Source organism: Microchirus variegatus (genome assembly GCF_963457635.1).
Source record: "Microchirus variegatus genome assembly, chromosome: 14".
NCBI classification, from domain to species: Eukaryota; Metazoa; Chordata; class Actinopteri; order Pleuronectiformes; family Soleidae; genus Microchirus; species Microchirus variegatus.
Window position 1 is genome coordinate 367,259 of NC_139815.1, and position 19,632 is coordinate 386,890.

At 41.8% G+C, this 19,632-nt stretch overlaps 1 protein-coding gene across 2 annotated transcripts; it reads right to left on the reverse strand.

Annotated features, from left to right (window-relative positions):
* Positions 1 to 27: 27 nt before the first annotated feature.
* Positions 28 to 6,914, reverse strand: LOC310936648 (serine protease 23-like). Of its 2 annotated transcripts, XR_014593006.1 has the most exons (3): positions 6,738 to 6,914; positions 4,109 to 5,366; positions 28 to 2,050 (listed from the first exon to the last, which is right to left on the reverse strand). XR_014593006.1 is itself a non-coding variant. In XM_083900755.1 (2 exons), the coding sequence occupies exons 1-2, from the start codon at positions 6,743 to 6,745 to the stop codon at positions 4,199 to 4,201; spliced, it is 1,176 nt and encodes a 391-aa protein (XP_083756881.1). In that variant the 5' UTR covers positions 6,746 to 6,914; the 3' UTR covers positions 2,153 to 4,198. The 2 variants fall into 2 exon arrangements, 1 of the variants encoding a protein (XP_083756881.1); XM_083900755.1 differs by lacking the exon at positions 28 to 2,050 and having other exon boundaries at positions 2,153 to 5,366.
* Positions 6,915 to 19,632: the final 12,718 nt, after the last annotated feature.

Consider the following 19,632-nt stretch of genomic DNA (forward strand, 5'->3'; position numbering starts at 1 on the left):
TCACCAAAGATATTTTAAGTGCAGGCGACCAACGACAGAAACTAGATGTGAGGTTCAGAGCAGTTGGATAAAGTCGTTCCTAAGAATCCAGATTCTCTTTCGTTCTCCTCGAGGCTCCCAAACGTGACGTTTGGAAACATTGTTTGTTTTTGTTTATTTCAGTATTGCTGCAGCTATTGTTGCCGGTCCCTTGTTTTATAAAGCACTCTTATTTGCTTCCAGACAGGGAGAGTAAAAACCAAACGAGCTAAATTGATAAAGAGAGGAAAGGGGCAGCCTGGCTCTGTCAAGCTAATGAACTTTGTTTAACTTGAACAGAAGCCAAATTCAACATGTTACAGGGTTTTGTATCATCTTTGTGTTGGCAACATGAAATCCTTCTCATCCTTACATCTTGGTCTCTGTTGAAATTAAACAAAAATAAAGCTTTGTTCTAAAGGTGTCAGCCAGTTTCCAGTTTGCAGGAATGAAAATTAAGTTCTTAAATCGGAGCCTCTTTTTGGGTTTATATGTCAAATAAAAGTTGTTTTTTTGGTTTTCAACATCTTAGGTGTGTCTGTCCACTGCTAAAGCCACGACTGCTGCCTTCACTTACCATTCTTACCTTCTCATTATCAGCCTCTGTTTGATTGACAGCTCCAGCTCCAGGCTTCTCAAAAGTCTTTTTTGAAAGTCAAAGGTCTCGTGTGGACGTCCGTCTCTGTGCTGCGTCACAGCGTAGACATTCATTTGTGTCCTCAAAGGACAGACACTTTTATTTGACTTAGTTTTTGGTGCCTGAATTCTCTCTCAAACCAGGTTCATCTCAACATCGTCACGTCTTCTATGGACTCAACAGCACAGGGATGTTTAACAGTTTTCGTGATTGTGGCAGGAGCGACTGCCAGTGTCGCCTCAATACCAGTTGATGTATTTCCAGTTACCAGAGTGGTGTTACAAACAGGTGGCATTGCTTTTTGTTGCCTTTTCTCTTTTGTCACTCTCATGATCTTCACCTTTTTTGCTTTCGAGTTGTGATTTCCGCTCTTTCACTGACTCTGTTTAGCTCCAGAGAGTGTGGGACCCATTAGCTGCGTATTATTCAGATAAAAATCAATATTTTTAATGATCAAGTCTTCGGTTGAGTGCAAATGAGGCGAAGAAAGCTTGCGTATATCGTACATCACAACACTACGGAAGAGAGTTAGGGCCACACGGGGAAAAATTACTTTGAACACAGAATTCTGACTTAAATTTAAAAACTCTGAATTCAGACTTTAATTTAAAACTTTAAATTCTGACTTTGAACACATAATTCTGACTTACATTTAAAACTCCGAATTCAGACTTTAATTCAAAACTTTAAATTCTGACTTTGAACACATAATTCTGACTTACATTTAAAACTCAGAATTCAGACTTTAATTCAAAACTTTAAATTCTGACTTTGAACACATAATTCTGACTTTCTTTCTGCTCAGAATTCTGGGCACCCGTAGTTCTTGTTTTAAAGTCAGGACTCCCGTGAGCCCGTATCCTCTTCCGTACGCCACCGATGAAGAAGTGTGCAGAATATTAGCGCTCTAACGTCGTGGTGCTCTAATGTCCCTGTTTCTCTGCTTCTTCTCCACACTCAGCCTCCTGGTGCTAAATGTTCTCTGCAATCAGCTTCCACTGAACTGTCACTCATTCTGTGGCTGAATGGTGCTGTTAACTTGAATTTACATGGTGTTTTTTTTTCTTTTTTTTTTTAGTAATTGGTACCAAGTCTTCAATTGGGCAGCAAAACTCACTTGTGTGTGGGTGTAGTAGCTGCATCATCAAAAATCCTGCTTCCTACTTAAGTTCTAGGTCTCACAGAATTCATTCTTTCTGCTTTTGTCCCGTTTGGTTTGAAGATCACAGAGAGAGTTCTGTGACCGGTGCTCGATCACCGAGGTTTCTTTTTTTGTCTATGTGCCATATATCCCAGGATTCAGACTCCTGGTTGAAGGTGTTAGTGCTGGAGAAGTCACAGGAGCTGGTCCTCATAGTTCGGCTTTTTACAGTGTTCCGTCGCCCCACAGCATTTCTGAAAACATTGGAAATAAAACAAATGGTGTTTAAACCAACAATGTGTGTGTGTTTCTGTTTCTATAACTGAAAAAGAAATGTGTGCGACGCTGTTTCATGTTTGAAAGCATATATTTCATTAAATTTGTTGCCAGTTTTTCAGAAACACAAACTGTCACATAAGTGATGAGGGGTGGAAAGAAGACGGTGCTCCTGTAATGCTTGGTCTTCGCCACCAGGGGGAGCTCAGTGCTCACGTTGAGTGTTGGTCGTTAGCTGGCAGCCTTGGCAGGAGGTGTTTACAGTCATGAAACATCAGTCTGTGACAAATCCAATGTTCTTCACAAAACTCTTCATTTCAGTAACTGAATAATAACTTGTGCGTCCACTGAGACGACAGAGACGTGAGAGTTTGGCGTCTTTGGTTGGTGACTTGTACATTCATCAACATTCATCAACATTCATCAGTAGAACCAAAATCTGAACAGTGCAATCTTTAGTATTAGCTCGAGACAAAAAAGAAAAACAACCTTCTCTCCAAAAACAAACAGAAATCCCAATCTGTTCAGATAAATAAAAATGATACGACCTGACCTTCATGTTTGTCCACTTACACGTCGAGTGTGTAGCGAATATATGCAGTTAGTGGAGCTGCTGTGATCCAGTTCTGATTCATTTGCTGTGTCTTTTCTAGCAGTCAGCATGTTTGTGTTGGTGTATAATTGACATAATATGCGATTTATTTGGTTTTCCTCAATGAATCGTCAACTATTTTGGGATTTTTTTTTGGGGTTTCTGATCGTTTCAGCTTCTTAAGTGTGAATATTTTCTGGTGACAAAGAAACCATTAAAAGTGAATCGTTTTGGTTTGAGAACACTGATCAATATTTTGTAACGTTTTCCTTCATTTTATGGACCAAACGATTAATCGATGATTAATCAAGAAAAATACTTGTACTTGTACTGTTGGCAAGGACCATGCTTTACGTAGGCCGCCATCTTGTGCCACCGTGTGCCACCGTGTTTCTACAGCAGTGGTGAAGACCAGTTCAGTGTCGGACGGAAGTACTGAACCATTCTGTGAACGAATCTTTTTAATCCACTGATTCTAATGATTCAGTTACACCGGAAAACAACTCGTTTGCGTGTTTATCGCGTATTGAGCGATGCAGCTGTGCTTCAAAGACCACGTCCACTAACCCTAACCTTAACCCTAACAAGTTTCTAAAATGATAAAGCCACTGCTGGAGCTGGAGAGTCCTCTGTTTGTTGCAATCTGCAGTCTCACCACTAGATGTCACGCTTACACACTCGATCTTTAAAATACAATCTTGAGCCAGGAGGCTTCTACAGCAGCTGCCTCACCTGCATCACGTCAGTGTATAAACCAATGAAGAAGAAGAACTGTTTACAAGTGAAGTGTTTCTATTCTCTCTGGCGTTTGAAGGCCACCGTAGTTTTTCCGTTAGATGTCGCTAATGCTCTCTAAATCGTACACACTGGACCTTTAACAACAATATAACAACATTTTCGTGCCTTATGCTGCGTTCCATTTAAAGTGGAATTCAGAACTGTGCGTTCACCACATTCCAGTTGAGAAGTCAGAGACACGTGTCTCAGGTTAGCCACTGTTAGCCGATGTTGATAACGACGCTCTACGTGGTATTTTGCGCACACAAATAGAGTGGTTGTGTGGTGGCAGCCATCTTGGAATCCCTTGTCAGGGTTGGTGAGCTGGCAGGCTAAGTTCAAGGAACCGCTGTTAGCCGATGCTAGCTGTACGTGGTATTTTGTGCACACAAACAGTGTAGCAACATGTCTACGGATAAAAATGGAACAGTACTACGTGTACCACTGGTTTACTGCGACGCAAACACGACAGAAGAGATATTAATAATAAAAAGTAGCAGTGGTTGTGTGGTGGCAGCCATCTTGGAATCCCTTATCAGGGTTGGTGAGCTGGAGACGCAAAACAACTGGAATGATGTGAACAATGTCCCGATTAAATAACGCCATGAAGTGTGTGGATTTTGTCTTTCTTTGCAAACAGGGAAACAAACAATAATTAGATATTTACATTATGTCAGTGCTATAAGTGGTGAGGACAGATGAGTCCTCGCTCTGGACCTCCTCATCCTCATCCTCGTCCTCGTCCTCATCCTCGTCCTCATCCTTCTCTGCAGTCCACAAAGTTCCCTTTAATCCAGTAGCAAATCTGCGCGTATTTGAGGGGCGTGATTCTCACGGCGACATTAAATTCCTGCGACGCCCCTTGTCGCTCCACCCACTGGTGCCCGGAGAAGACACCGATCACCTTCCTCTCCCAACGCCGGCGCCTCCTGTCCCACATGCGGGCGTAGACTCCTGATCCGCTGGCTCCAGGTTGAGCGTCGCAGTGCTGGTAGAGCAGGTCTGACGTCTCCTCGCCGGCCTGACAGAAGCGATAGACCAGCTGACCCGGACGGTCGTTATCGAACCCTGAGAAGTGAACCCGGTGACCGGGCAGCCTCTGAGCCGGGGGGCTGACTCCTAACTTCATGTGGCGGCGTTTGTGCCGCTTCTTGAGTTCGAGCAAAGCATAGTCGTAGTCCATTCCGATGTCATTGGCGTTCCCTTTTATCCACCCTTTGGGAACGTGAGTGCGCTTGGCTCTGATCCACTGGAACTTCATTCTGTCGTTGGTCGGCGGCTCGTAAAGAGTGGAGCGACCTTCGAAGTGACCGGTGAAGTTGGACGGTTTGAAGTAAATCGAGGACGACGTTGAGTCTCGCTGCTTCGGTTTTAAAAATCCAACCCGGAGTTTCTGGGCTCCTTTCACGTAGTTTTTGCCGTCGTGAACACAGTGAGCCGCCGTGAGGACGTGTTGGTCACCCACCAGTGTACCGGAACACCCGGTGGACAGTTTCACAGCCACAGAGAAGGGATATTTAAGCAGGTGGTTCTGTCCGGCGATGCTAAAACGCCCGTCGTGCCCAAATATCTGTCGCTTTCTCCGAACGGGTGACCGCACGGGCGACCCCGAGGAGTGCGCCGGACTGGTGTTGGGCTTGTAGCCGTAGATCTCAATGGCGGTCTCGGTCAGCTGACCGTTAGAGTGGAGCGTCTCGTAGGCCAGAAGACTGCGCAGGTCCCAGTAGCTGGGCTGCGGCGCCCTCCGGTGACAGTCCGGGTCACATGGCGAGGTGACGTCCAGGCGGGCCGCAGACAGGAAGTGAGGCGCGGGCCGGGCCTCTGTGCTCTGTGGGAGGACCACAGGGAGGCGCTGGAGTGTCCACTGGGGACGAGAGGAGGAGAAAATGGAGGGAAGGAAGAGGAGGAAGAGGAGGGAGGTGAACCTGTGGATGAACAGGAGCAGACTTCAGGTCAGCAGATGTGTTTAAGAGATATGAAAGTGCAGATTTGTGCAGATCCTGAGTGGACGTCACAAAGAAAACTTCCTCATTCCTTAAAGAACCATTAGAGGTTTTATAATTATAAGTATGGGAGTCGAGAGGAAAGTATTTCAGCTGCTGGGCTTTCTTTCTTTTTTGTATCTGCACAGGAATTTGGCCACTGTTACACATCCACTGTTTTTAATGCTGCTAATACGACAGACAGGGCAAAGATCAGGCTTCCTTTATAGGCTCTGATGGAAAATTCCTAAAGTGTCTCAGGGGATCGGAGTCTGTGAGAGAAACTCACAGAGATAAAGATCGAGACTTGAGAAAATGGAAATGTTATTTTTCTTATTATCTTTCATATCACTGAGCTCACATGCAAACTGACTCATAACAGAATAAACAATATCACGATGTTAATAATAAAAAAGACATCACAGTCAAGTCTGGTCACAACAAACAGTTGTTTGTGACTCATCTTGCAACTGTGATTTGATTTGTTTTTTGATTTGTTTTTGTTTTTGCAAAGTTCAGTGCGATATTGATTGTGTGACTAGAGCTGAAACGATTAATCGATGACTCGATTATTAATCGATTACTAAATTAATCTGCAACTATTTTGATAATTGAAGCTTTTTTCATGATTAAAACAAGATTTCTGATTGTTTTAGCTTCTTAAATGTGAATATTTTCTTGGTTTCTTTGCTCCACTTAACAAAGAAATCATTAAAACTGAATCATTTTGGTTTGTGCACAAAATAAGACGTTCGAGAACATCATCATTTACAGCTTTGACAAACACTGATCAACGTTTTTTAACAGTTTCTGACATTTTCTGACCAACCGATTCATCGATTAATCGAGAAAAAAAATCGACAGATTAATCGATTACGAAAATAATGGTTAGTTGCAGCTCTATGTGTGACAGATTTAAACTATCATTCTGTTCCTTTGAAAGGAAACGAAACACAGTCCTGTTTTTGATCACTACAAAGGACACAACATCCGGTGAAACTGCAATTATTTTGATTTGAAAACGATTACTTTTTTGAGCTCTAATGACAAAACAATTTTTAAAAAAAGAAAAAACATCTCAAACAGAGAAAAAATGTTAAATAAAAACATAAAATCAGTTAATATCAAGGTAGGAATATGTTGGTGTAAAGAAGAAAGAGAAGAAGAAGAAGAAGTGGTTTACTAAACACAGATGAGATCAGGGGCGTTTTTGTTTCTAAGTGAAGAAAACAGAGCGTCTAAAGGGACATTCCACAACTAAAGAAGCAAACACTGAGATCTATGTTCTAATGTCAGAGTGACTGAGTGACTTACCATCGCATGGTGGAGGCTGACGGAGCAGGTGATGTGGAGGCTGAACACTGAGGGGGAAACCCCTCTGACCAACAGTGACAGAGTCTGTGATGATGAGGAGAAGTGAAGTGAAGTGACTGACACCACAGTGACTGACAGAGAGAGAGCAGCCCCCCTCTCTCTCTCTCTCTCTCTCTCTCTCTCTCTCTCTCTCTCTCTCTCTCTCTCTCTCTCTCCTCTCAGGAACTGACGCCTTTATTCAATCCACCACAGACTGAAGTGCTCAGTGATCCAGAGGAGAAGAGTGGGATCATAACTCTGCTGCAGGAGGAGGAGGAGGAGAAGAGGAGGAGGAAGAGGAGAGGAAGAGGAGGAGAGCGGGATCATAACTCTGCTGCAGGAGGAGGAGAAGAGGAGAGGAGGAGGAGGAAGAGGAGAGGAGGAAGAGGAGAGGAGGAGGAGGAGAGCGGGATCATAACTCTGCTGCAGGAGGAGGAGAAGAGGAGAGGAGGAGGAGGAAGAGGAGAGGAGGAAGAGGAGAGGAGGAGGAGGAGAGCGGGATCATAACTCTGCTGCAGGAGGAGAGGAGTGACTGTGTCTCCTCTGACCGTCTGTGAGCGTTATTGCTGCAGCGTGGTCACGTAACCTCACTCACGCCACTGTCACCAGTAACAATCAATCAAACTTTTTTTTTTTTTTTGCATAAAAACACAACAGTGCTGCATTTAAACCCTCACAGTCAGCATGTCCACGTGAGCCACAAAAGGGTTAAACTGTGGCTGATAATGAGTCCCAAGCAAAATAAAAAGTATGAAAAGTCATAATTATCAGATTTGAAAAAAGTCGAAATTATGACTTTTTATCGAATAATTATGACTTTTTAAACCTAACAATTATGACTTTTTAAATGTAATAATTGACTTTTTATCTCATAATTACGACTTTTATCTAATAATTATGACTTTTTATCTAATAATTATGACTTTTTATCTCATAATTACGACTTTTTATCTCATAATTACGACTTTTTATCTAATAATTATGAGTTTTTATCTAATATTTATGAATTTTTATCTAATAATTATGATTTTTATCTCATAATTACGACTTTTTATCTAATAATTAGGACATTTTAAATCTAATAATTATGACTTTAATATCATCATTTCAACTTTTTTTTAAATCTTATAATTATAACTTTTTATAACTGTTTTTGTTTTGTTTTTCTGTCAGAAACGAGCTTCCATAGTTTTCAGATAAAGTACGATCATTGAAATGGTGTCACAGTCCATAATTAAACCATATATTGTAACAAATGTCTGGCTCCGCCTCTTTAGGCGCTGAACATTTGAAACATTAAAAATTTGAGCCTGTTTGACTAGTAAGATCAGTGAGGGGTGCAAAATTCGGGGAATTTTCAAAAGTGGAACATTCTATACACCTAATCATCTAATCATCCAATAGTCTTCTAACGTGATTAGCAAACACAATGTACCATTAGAACACTGTAAATGTGCCTCTATACACCTATGTACATATTCCATTAAAAACCAGACGTTTGCAGCTAGAATAGTCGTTTACCACATTAACAATGTATAGAGTGTATTTATGATTCATTTAATGTTATATTCATTGAAAAAAGTGTTTTTCCTTCAAAAATAAGGACATTTCTATGTGAGCACAAACTACATAGCAGTAAAAGTAGAAATAAATGACACATTGCACTTTACTGTGACACAAACACTGACCCAGAAACACGTTTATATCATCTATATCAGCAACATCACACGCTTCAATTTGCCTTTTCCTGTTCTGCTTTAGACACACAAGCTCACAAACCTTGTGTATTTATAGATCACTCAGCATCTCTGCATCTGTCATCACTCCCTCTGAAATATGACGTCCACATTCACAATCCGCCTCTCTGTGACTGTTGTGTTGTGAGGCTCTGGTGGAGGAGGCAGAGCGTAGAGCTGAGGCCACTGTTGGGAGACTGGATTAACAAAAATGTGCAAACTGCTGCTGAATATTAATCTGTGTAATGGCTTCATTAGGCTCGAGAGAGAAAGGGGGCGATGAGTGAGCAAAACTCTCACACCTACGGTCAATTTAGAGTGACCAGTGAACCTAATCGCCATGTTGTTGGACTGTGGTGCACGAGGAGGGAGAGGGATTTGAACCGACAACTTTCTAACTAACCCTTTATTTGATGCTTCTATAGCAGATTCTGATTCTTTCCCTTTGCCCCCGTCCCCTGAACTGAGCTGATACTAAAGTACGACATCAACAGACTGCCGGCCACCGATTGGTCAGGAAGTGTCGTCACTGGAAGAGTCATGAGCACGACGTCCGACACAAGAATCAAACCAAACGATGCTGCACTGTAGATCAATTAAGACTTAAAGCAGAACTAGACCGGAAGTTCCAATTAACGCTGTTCTTTTAGTGTGTATCTGCGTCATTACCTTGTTTATGAAGCCCTGAAGGTTCTAAACAAACAGTTCAGTCACTGCTGAGAACGCTGTGTTTTATTGTAATCTCAGGCTCAGAGAGATCTCTGAAAAAACCAGGTCCGGTTACGTAAACATCGGTTCTCCTGAACAGCAGATCCTCCTGCTCCGGGCACTAGTCCGGGCACATCCAGTTGCGTACATTGAACCACAGAAGAAGAATAACGTCCGTTGTGGAGGTGTTTCACGAGCGACAGTGTCTTCTGACTCTGGGTCTGACTCTGGGTCAAAGGTCGTCAAAGGGACTGAGGCGGGGAGTCGTGAAGAAGCTATTTTTAAACACTGTTAAAACAATGTTTTGATAATGAGGAGCAGTGCATCCACCGTTCCAGAGGGGGGAGCTGTGCTTCTGAGAGCTGGTGTGCTGAATATACTGGCCAATCACAAGACTCTGTCTTCTGGGTGAGAGAGTTGAGTCTCAAATATCGCGGCTGGGAAACAGCGTCAGAAAAGAGGATTTCTATCGGCTCGTTTACAGCAACTAGGAGGTTTTTGAGCATATAAACAAGTGAATGTATGTAAGTAGACCTCTATAACTAACATATATGTGCAACAGGACCACTCTATGTGACCTTTAAGAAACAGACTTCTCCAGTTCCACTGTAGGCACGCTAACGGTGCTAAAGGAGCTAACGCACCTAACTGGTAAACAGAGCCTGGACTTCAGTGCCGCGACATGAAAAACTCCTCATTTATTGGGTTAACCCACCACGAGAGAGGGTCATATCCAGTCGTTGGACAGTACCAAACGCCTGGATCCACTGTGGCGAACCCTTGGAAGAGGAGAAAGTTAGAAAAAATGATGAAGACATATTTACTGGCACTCTTTATTTACATCATCGAGTGGTGATGAATTTGAGCGAACGCCAGTTGCACAGATTGCGTTTGGTCACCTTTAGTCACGCACACCCAACTGTGACATCATCACAGTTTTACAGACAAACCTCTGGAACACACGTCCACATCATCACAACATGAGTCAACGTTTAAGAGCTCGGGGTTCGGCAGCAGTTATTGTTGACACGATGCTGAGTTTACTGGGTTTGTTTGGAGTGTTCACCACAGAGCGTGAACGTATAAATTGTCCACTTGTTCCTGTGCAATCGCGGATATTAGCGCGGGACTGTGAACACGAGAGGGCGGAGGGAAAGTAAATACTGCAGACAGTGATCTGCACGACATCAGCGCAGAATAATTCAGGGAATGTTCTGAAGAACTCTCTCCACTGAGTGAGACAGCGCTGACCCTTTTTGGATCAAATGAGCCTCGCTTTACACTTTAATTATCTGCCTTTTTGGCTTCGCGTCAAGATTTCGTGGCGAGGAACTTCTCACAAGACCTCTGTGGTTTAGATGGTGCAGCCAAACAGCTGTTATGTGGCCACAAGGGAGGAGTGAGTGAGAGAGGATTTGAACCAGGGCCTGAAAGAGAGAGAGAGAGAGAGAGAGAGAGAGAGAGAGAGAGAGAGAGAGAGAGAGAGAGAGAGAGAAATAACAGAAAAGAAGGAAGAGAGGTTTTTGTCCACACTCGCTCGATTGTGTCTCCGTGCAGCAGCAGAGAGGAGGACAGAGGGAGGAATAAAACAATTAACATGGACAGTTCTCCAGGGAATGTGTGTTTCCATGACAACAGTGGGCATCAGCAAACAAATGGAGTCTTTCATAACAATTCAAGACAAACAGAAACGTCTCCCACAGTAAAAAATAAATAAATAAAAAGAGAGAGAGAAATCTCTCCCCTCTGTCCTTTAAGAACAAATCTGAACATCGACGACACAGTTTGACCACATTCTTCTGTCTCAGAGAGAGTGGGTAATGATATTGGGTCGATGTGAAAATGGAGTCTGCAGAGATGAGAGACAAGTATGTGTGTCAGTTGTGTGATGTGTTAGGGTGTGTGTTCTTCAGAATAGTGTTTGATGAGCCAGCAGGTTCCACCCTGTGTCCTGGCAAAGGTGCTGATCTGTAATCAGTTGCAGCAGATTTTGAATAGTGCAGGAGAATTTTATTTTTGTTTTCCTTTCTGAGAGTTCGATGGATGAGAATCGATGACCACAGTCGAGTCTGAGTGCGGTAAATGTGAAGCAGCCACGCGTGTCGCTTTTTCCCTGATTCTAGCACGACATCGACTCGACTCGGTTTGGTATCAGGCACATCATTTTTCTTCATGTTATGCAAAATCAACGTTTTAATCACTGTAATACTTATATTTGGGACTCACTCATGTTTTTGTGCTCCTCCTCAGTCTAAGTCATGGATGTATAATATGAACTGGATAGAGCTCCGCCCCCTCTGCCTTGAAGACAATTTTTACATTGTGGCCACTGTGGGTACTGCAACAGATAATTCCATAAAAGCCCAAAAGCCCAAAAAGCAATTTTCCCATTGACCACAATAGTAAAAGAGACGCCTGTAAACGTGTCCACAGACACATGGAGACATGGACACAGGCTTTTATAGATCTGTATATGGTAGTGACACTACTGCACATGCTCTATGGGTCCATAACCTGGAAATAAACGCAGAAGTCAAAAAAGTTTTTTGGCATATGCTCTGGGTGAACAGCTTCATAAGAATGAATTTCTGATGCTGTTTCCCAGCCGCGAGATTTGAGACTCAACTCTCTCACCCAGAAGACAGACTGTGTTGTGATTGGCCAGTACCCGGAAGTGACATAATCAGCACACCAGCTCTCAGAAGCACAGCTCCCCCCTCTGGAACAGTGGATGCGCCGCGGGTGTCCTACCAGATTTCCGGGCGGTCATGACAGCGGGAAATTTCGCCTCTGTCGCAAAAAGCGTAATTTAAAGTGGACCTGATAGTATTATCAACTTCTTAAACGAGGTCAGGGCCACACAGTGGAGTAGTGGCTGGCAGTGTTGCCTTGCAGCAAAAAGACCCATGTTTGTGACTTGGTCCAACTGAAGGACTTTCTGTACGTTTGCGTGGGTTTAATCCCACAGTAAATGGTTCATCTCTGTGATAGACATGGCAACCTGAGTTTTCCTGGAGGTCAGTGAAAGCATCTTTTATTAAAAAAAAACAAACCTAAACAAACCCTTGTGATTGGCAGCAAATTAAAAGAGAACAGCTGTGTTTTTCTTCAGAGTTATGTGTGAAACCAGCCTCTGTCAGTGCTGCAGCTCACAGCTATGAACTCGGCCTCGAGCATCAGATTTCATCTTCTTAATCAAGCGTTTGGGGCGAGTCTGAAATATGGACATATGAAGGTTTTTCATATCATGAATAACTTCTGGAGGGAAGACAATCGTGCCAAAAGAAACAGCACCAGTCACGATCCTGCACTTAATGATGGTGGGAATAATGGGGCTTGTTGATGAGCTGATGAAGCCAAAGCAGGTGATGCTTGAAACCTGGGAAAGTAGCAGATGGTGCAGAGATAGAGATTGTTGTGAATGCAGTGTAAGCAGAGCTGTGTGCATGTTTGAGTTCAGCAAACATATGATTTGTCTTCGCTGCCCTGAACATGCACAAGGAAAGTCAACATTTGGGAAAATTCACGTTGCACAACGTTTTTGACCACATTGAGCAGTGTCTGCAGGCGGTAAACATTCTTACTGAGATGATGTGACACTCGACTGAGCTTCATTAACGGAGCGCACACGTTTTATCACTCTACTTAAGTTGCAGCAGCAGTGGCTTAAGAGATGCCCTCTTCCACTGAACCACACCCTTTCCCAAAGCTTGTCAGGGATCTACAGCGGCCTTCACATACCAGAGAGCAGATCAAACACTCTTTCACACTCTTTATACCATTTCCTCATCCTTCATTGTTCATGGATGCATTTGTGTGTTCATGGGCGGAGCTGTTTGTCTTTGTTTGTGGAGTTGGCTTCTACTTCAAAAGGCAAAAATGCATGTGGAGGCACAAGATGGCAGCCTCTGTAAAGACTTAATGACACATTATGAAGGACCAATTCCAATTCCTATCTTAACCCTCAAGCTCAACCCTTAATCTTAACTGGCCTCAAAACCAAGTGTTGAGGGTTATATAGTCACTTAGTAATGGGACACCCCTTAAATGCAGATACGTCTTCAGACTGCGGGGGGCAGAATAACGCCAAAGCTGCGTCCAGTCTGTCAACTCCAAAAAAGAAGAAGAAGAAGAACACATTTACGTCACGTAAACCCTCAATCTCAAAAACTCCCTCTAGTGCAAGTTCTGTCCCGATTCTCAGAAAAATTAAGTTGAGGGTCAAGTTTAAGGGCTGTATCACCCTCAATATTGAGATTTTCAAAGACCATCCTTGGGAGCAAGGGCTACCCAGAATGCATTGCGTGCTTTGCCATAACAAAGATGGTGCCGAAAGCAGCGAAACGAGTGCGATACAAATGAAGTATTTTCTTTGTTAATAGAGATATAAAAATTATGAAAACCATTGTATTATCTTAGTTTAGGCCCATATTTTATGGCTTTATATTTATTACATAATGCACCTTTAAATGAATCAGAAATACACTCTTTACATTGTTAATGTGATAAACGACTATGCTAGCTGCAAACGTCTGGTTAGACTATTGGATGATTAGAAAACCCTTGAAAACTCTTGTGCAATGATGTTAGCACAGCTGAAAACAGTTTTGCTGATTCTCTGATGAAAGGGCAAAATTATTATTTTTTAATAAAAATCATTATTTCTATTCATTTTGCAACTCTTTTGATGAATAAACATGTGACTTTTAATGGGAAAAAAAATGGTATAGGTGACCCCAAACTGTTGAACGGTAGTGCACCTGGTACCAGGTACTATGATAGTGGAACAGACAGTGAAAACACGGCATCAGTAACAGAACAACATCAGGATCCTCCCTAAAGGGTTAGGGTTAGGGCCCCTACACGTTTGCTGAGTCTGTGCCAGATGGAATATCTATGAGGTTCATCCATGTTCCCTGGGGAGGGGGCTTTCAAAGAATGTCCCTCTTTGCCCCAGGTCCCCGGAGACCCTAGTAACAGCTCTGTGTACAGACAAACAAACACAAATCAAAAGCAGGACAGCAGCACTCCTTAATGTTCCTTTTATCATCTCACGCTTCTTTCAAATTTGTTGTGTTTGATTCACAATTTTTCACGCTCAAATTGAAACAGGCCAATGTTTCAAACCCACCTGATGATGCTGAAATGTGCAGATTTGTTCAGTTGTTCAGTTTGAAACACGAGGCGTCTCTGTGATGAAGCTGCTCACAGCTGTTCCCTCGCTCTGTTTCTGATGACTGAGCTTTTCTAAACACTTTTCGCCTACAGGAAAGTGGTTCAGCTCTGTGACTAAGGGTAAACCCCTCATGTTGGCATGTGATCCTCCTGCTCATTGGAAAATGACTCATATCCTTGTGAAAGATATGGCAAAACATTCCCAGCAGGAGTTTGGGTTTTTCTGTTGCTCGGTGATTGTTTTTCTACAAATTGAAGTCAAAACAAATGTGATTTGTTTTGGATCATTTGTTGCCTCCTCTGCTCTGGGGTCATTTTTTCATCTTTCATTGTCCAGACCAACACATGAAATGGGATCATGAAAGAGTGATTTAATCAGAACAATGAGGCTTTTATTTGACTAAATGTCTGTGGTATTTACTCCTCAGTAACAAACGCTGACTGATGGTCATGGGTTCAGTTCATTTAATAGCATGGATTCATTTTCATTTACCTCTCATGGGATTTTCATTTTTCCATTTCTGCTCTTTTTTTTGTACGTTCTTTTGTGTTCAGCTTTGTCTGGGTCGTCAGAGTTTATGAACCTTTGTTGATCTGAGAGCCACGATGACAAGTTTGGTTGTACAAATACAAATAATGTGAATTATGCAACATAACAAAAAAAAGTGGCTTTCATTGTATTTTTCCTTTGGCCCATATTATACGGCATGTTTCAGCTGTGAAATGTTGTTTGTGCAGAGTTTTAAAATAATGCTGACACTGATATTAAATCTCTGATGCAGCTAAAAATAATAACTTAGATGTTCTGAGTCTGGACCAAACACGTCAAAATCTGACACATCATTGGCTGAAGGAGTCCAGCATCTATTCTGAGAAACACATCAAAGCCTCTTCTGCACAGGTTTATGACATTTGACCGAACAATTGGTTTGATATGAACCCTCTGAATGCACAGAATGTGCTAAACAGCCAAGCTAGACAATCTGATGAAAAATGTATAAACACACCTGAGCAGAAAGGATTGATTTGGTGAAATTTTGTTCACTTTGAACTCGTTTTTATGAACAAAAATGGTTGGAAATGTGTGACTTCTGCACAATTATTGCTACTTTATATTGCGACTAAAAATGCGATGAACAATCAAATGAATCATAACTTTGACTCAACAACACATATTTTAAAGCCTGAATATGTGACCTATATAAACACGGCCCAAAGGAACCAGAAATACGTCCCTTGACCGTTCACTCACTGTAAACAAGCGAGGGAGCGTTTTTAAACCACACTTGAAAAGGGGTGGGGAAAAAATTCACATAGGAATCGCAATTCTAATCATCCACCATTCTGAATCGATTCATAAACTTCGACAATCGATTTAAAAAATTAATTAATTAATTAATTAATTAATTAATTAATTAATTAATTAATTAAGTTTCTTTTTCGAAAAAACACCAGTTTGTGTTATTTGTGTACAGTTTATTTTTGTAACCTCTGGGAGAAAAAGGCAGCTAGCCTCAGCTTTTATTTAGCTTTTAGTTATTTTTTGTACAGTAAGTAAGTTTTTATTTGTTTTGAATGAATAAATTAAATACAGAAAATAAATAATAAAAGTTTTCTCCACCAGCCATGTTCCTCCCACGGTTGTCATGGTAACATGAGGGTGCCGGCGTCGACACTCCCCTGGAAGTAGTGTGTGTGTGTGTTTACCTGTGTCTCATTCACATGTAAATGATCAGGCACAAAACCAAGTGTTCTGAAAAAGGCTGTTTTGGCAGATTATTAAACTGCTGTGGTGCTTCATCCTTATTATAGGTATTTTGACTCAAGCATAAATCACAGACATGTTCAACTATTTTAACTTGGGGTAATAGGATATAATATATGGCCACTTTAACTTTTGTCTTAAGTTTGCCTTGTGGGTGTGATCACATTATCACATTATCTTATACAAACTGTATTGATTTGATGCCATAATTTTCCTTAACACACTATGCATTGAATCAATTTTTGAATCGAGAATCGTTTGAATCGAGAATCGTTTGAATCGAGAATCGTATGAATGAATCTTGACCCTAAGAATCGGAATCGAATCTAATCGTGAGCCACCCAAAGATTCACAATTTTCCATGTTTTTATAAATGATTTTTAGTGCTGGACGTCAACGTGAACGTCACGTGTGAAGTCAAATTTACGTGACTCCCGATTGTTGAAATGCTTGTGTAAAGTAACACAGTTTTTCGAGTCCAGGCACCGTTTACCACTTAGCTCTGTTAGCTCCGTTAGCTCCTTTAGCGCTGCTAGCGCGCCTACAGTGGAACTGGAACGGTCTGTTTATTAAACCAAAAGAGCGGCGCAACAAATAATCAGCGTACCTGATACAACCACACTTTAAACTGGTTTGTCTCTTTTGTCTTGGCTGAAACCTTCTAATTATCTCCCAAATCTATGATTTGACACTCATGAAATCATCTTTCCTCACAGCGACAGATGAAACCACAGATAAACACACTCAGACTGTGTCGTCTACAAAGAGACGGGAACAACAGGAACAAAACTTGACACCAGATCATATTCCAGGACTAAAACACAGCAGTAAATCCAGTCAAAACTGCTCGAATGAATTTCCATATGATTTTACGATCCCCGTTCTCTGTCCTGCCAAACGATGCTGTGACTCAGATAAACACCTTATTAGCTCGTCAGCTTCTGGCTCGATTCACGCTGACACTCTGACTGTAGCTGTGAGCAGCAAACCACACACTGCAGCGAGTGGCAGAGTCTCGTCAGGCAGACGCAGACAGAGACCTGAACATCAGCCATCTCTGTGAAGACGATCCATCTTTTCCCGTCTCCCTTGGGTCTTCAACAAAGACCCGTTCAGGGACCTGGTCCAGGGTTTATCTCATTTCTCAGAGCAAAACAAGTTCAGCTCTGAGTGATTGAGGGATTCAGTTCTCAAAGAAGTCAAAGAACATCTTGAGATGATATTTGACAGCCATTCAAGTGTGTGTGTGTGTGTGTGTGTGTGTGTGTGTGTGTGTGTGTGTGACCTCTTATGGACCCTTTTCTGCAATAGACACTTTTTTCTTTTTCCTCATGACCAAAACCTAATGAGGCAGAACTTCATTCATCACTTTTTGTATGATGGACAGTATCATTTTCGCGACTTTGTTCTTTCTTTATTCTTAACCAGGTTCACCTGTTGTACTTCCTGTCTTGATTGTCTGCTCCGCCCTAAAGTCTTTCACCTGTGTCTCATGAGTTTCACCTGTGTGTGATGATCCTCCTCAGTGTCTTTTTATGTTGGTTCATTTTCTTTCCCTCTGGTTTTTTCTCTTGCGTTGCTGAACCCTGTTCCTCATCTTCCTGCTCTCTGAGAGTTTTAAGGTATTTATTTGCTTTGGATTGTTTTTTGCTGTTTCATTCAGTTTGTTTTCTTAAAGCTGGAAAAGTTGTGTGAAAAGTGCATATATCACAATGACTGCATCTTTCCCTCAGTCAATGAACCAACTCAAATGGTCCAATAAGACATTCTACAACTTAAAACCATATAAGAAAACAGATTTGAACATTTCAACACATGTTAAATGTGACATTAGTGTCACTGAAATGCACCCAAACATACAAATATGCCTGTTTGAGTATGACATTCTCCATCTTTGTCTGTTTTCTTATCATTTCTTTGTGATATTGTTCATTCTTCCTGGTTTTATTTTGCCATGTTTTTGCTTGATCTCTTCTTTTTAATATATTGCATCACCTTCATATGTCCTGTATCTAAAAGGGTTTAAAAAGGTTAAGCTTCGGTATTAACTAGTTATGGTTAAAGTTAAGATCTGAATGAGGGTTCAGCTTGTTGCTGATGCACAAGCACATTCCCCCCCATTCTTTTGCATGTTCTCAGTGTTTTTTCTTACTTATTTCAGTTTGCAATGCTTTGGTTATTGTTCTTTTACAGTAAACATACTTTTTTTAACATCTTGGATTGGAGGAGTCCCAACAAGAGTAGTTTAATCTAACAAATCTCTGCTGTGTGAGTGCAACCAGTGGTTTAGTGTGTGGTGCAGTGTTAGAAGACAGACGAGCATCAGCTGTTCTGGAGACGCTGTATTAATCTTTCCTGAGCTGTGGGGGCCCATGTGCATGTCCCCCCCCCCCCCCCCCTCATCTGTGTGACTCAAAACACCATCAGCACAATGACTGTTTTTCAGCTTCAGTTTCCTGTTTTGCTCTCACAGTAACGTATCTATCTATCTATCTATCTATCTATCTATCTATCTATCTATCTATCTATCTATCTATCTATCTATCTATCTATCTATCTATCTATCTATCGTGCCCTTGTGGATTTTAAAACACATCAAAGAGTAACACGATGCTGCTTTATTGAATAAGGATAAATCAAAGCAAGTAAATCAGCTCCTTTCAAAACTGAACTCTGTCTCTGCAAAGACATAAAGAACCAATTCTAAGAATATTATAGAACATAAGAATATTATAGAACATTATAGAACATAAGAATATTATAAGACATACACACATTAAAAAGGACTGTTTATAATACACGCACACGCACGCACACACACTCGCAGACACACATGCGCACACGCTACACAAGCTCGCTCGCACACACGCACGCACACAGACACACACGCTCGCATACGCACGCCCTCACACACACAAAGTGTATTTTACAATCTAAAGGAAGTGACATTTACACATTTTCACTCACAATTTCAACTCATTATCAAAGTACAACTACGTTATCGGAGATGTTAAATAACTTTTTGGATCGTAAATGTGACGGTTTCAGCGGAGGAATTGTGTATTTCCGCACTTCTTACGCATTCAGGCGATCGCTTTTTCTCGTTGGTTTATTATCGTTATTCTTTTTTGATTTGGTCTTTCACTTCCTCCATGAGGATTTCAGCCTCCGAGGACAAAAAGAACGCCGCAGTTGTCATGGTGAATCTGAGAATCTGTGATCGACAGCGAGGTCTATTTGAGGAAGCTGTGTACACGCACTGATCCAGGATAGGTTTCACCTGGCTTGATGAATCCGTGTCCGATCATCCTGGCTCGGTCTTTGTGGAACCAAGTGAGCCTGGACACGCTTGTTTTGGATTCGTTGAACCAGGATCAATCATTCATCCTGGATATCTGAATCCTACTTTTGTGGAACGGGCCTCAGTAGTCCTGATGGAAAGTGTTTGAGTTTAAGTGTTAGAGACAATGCT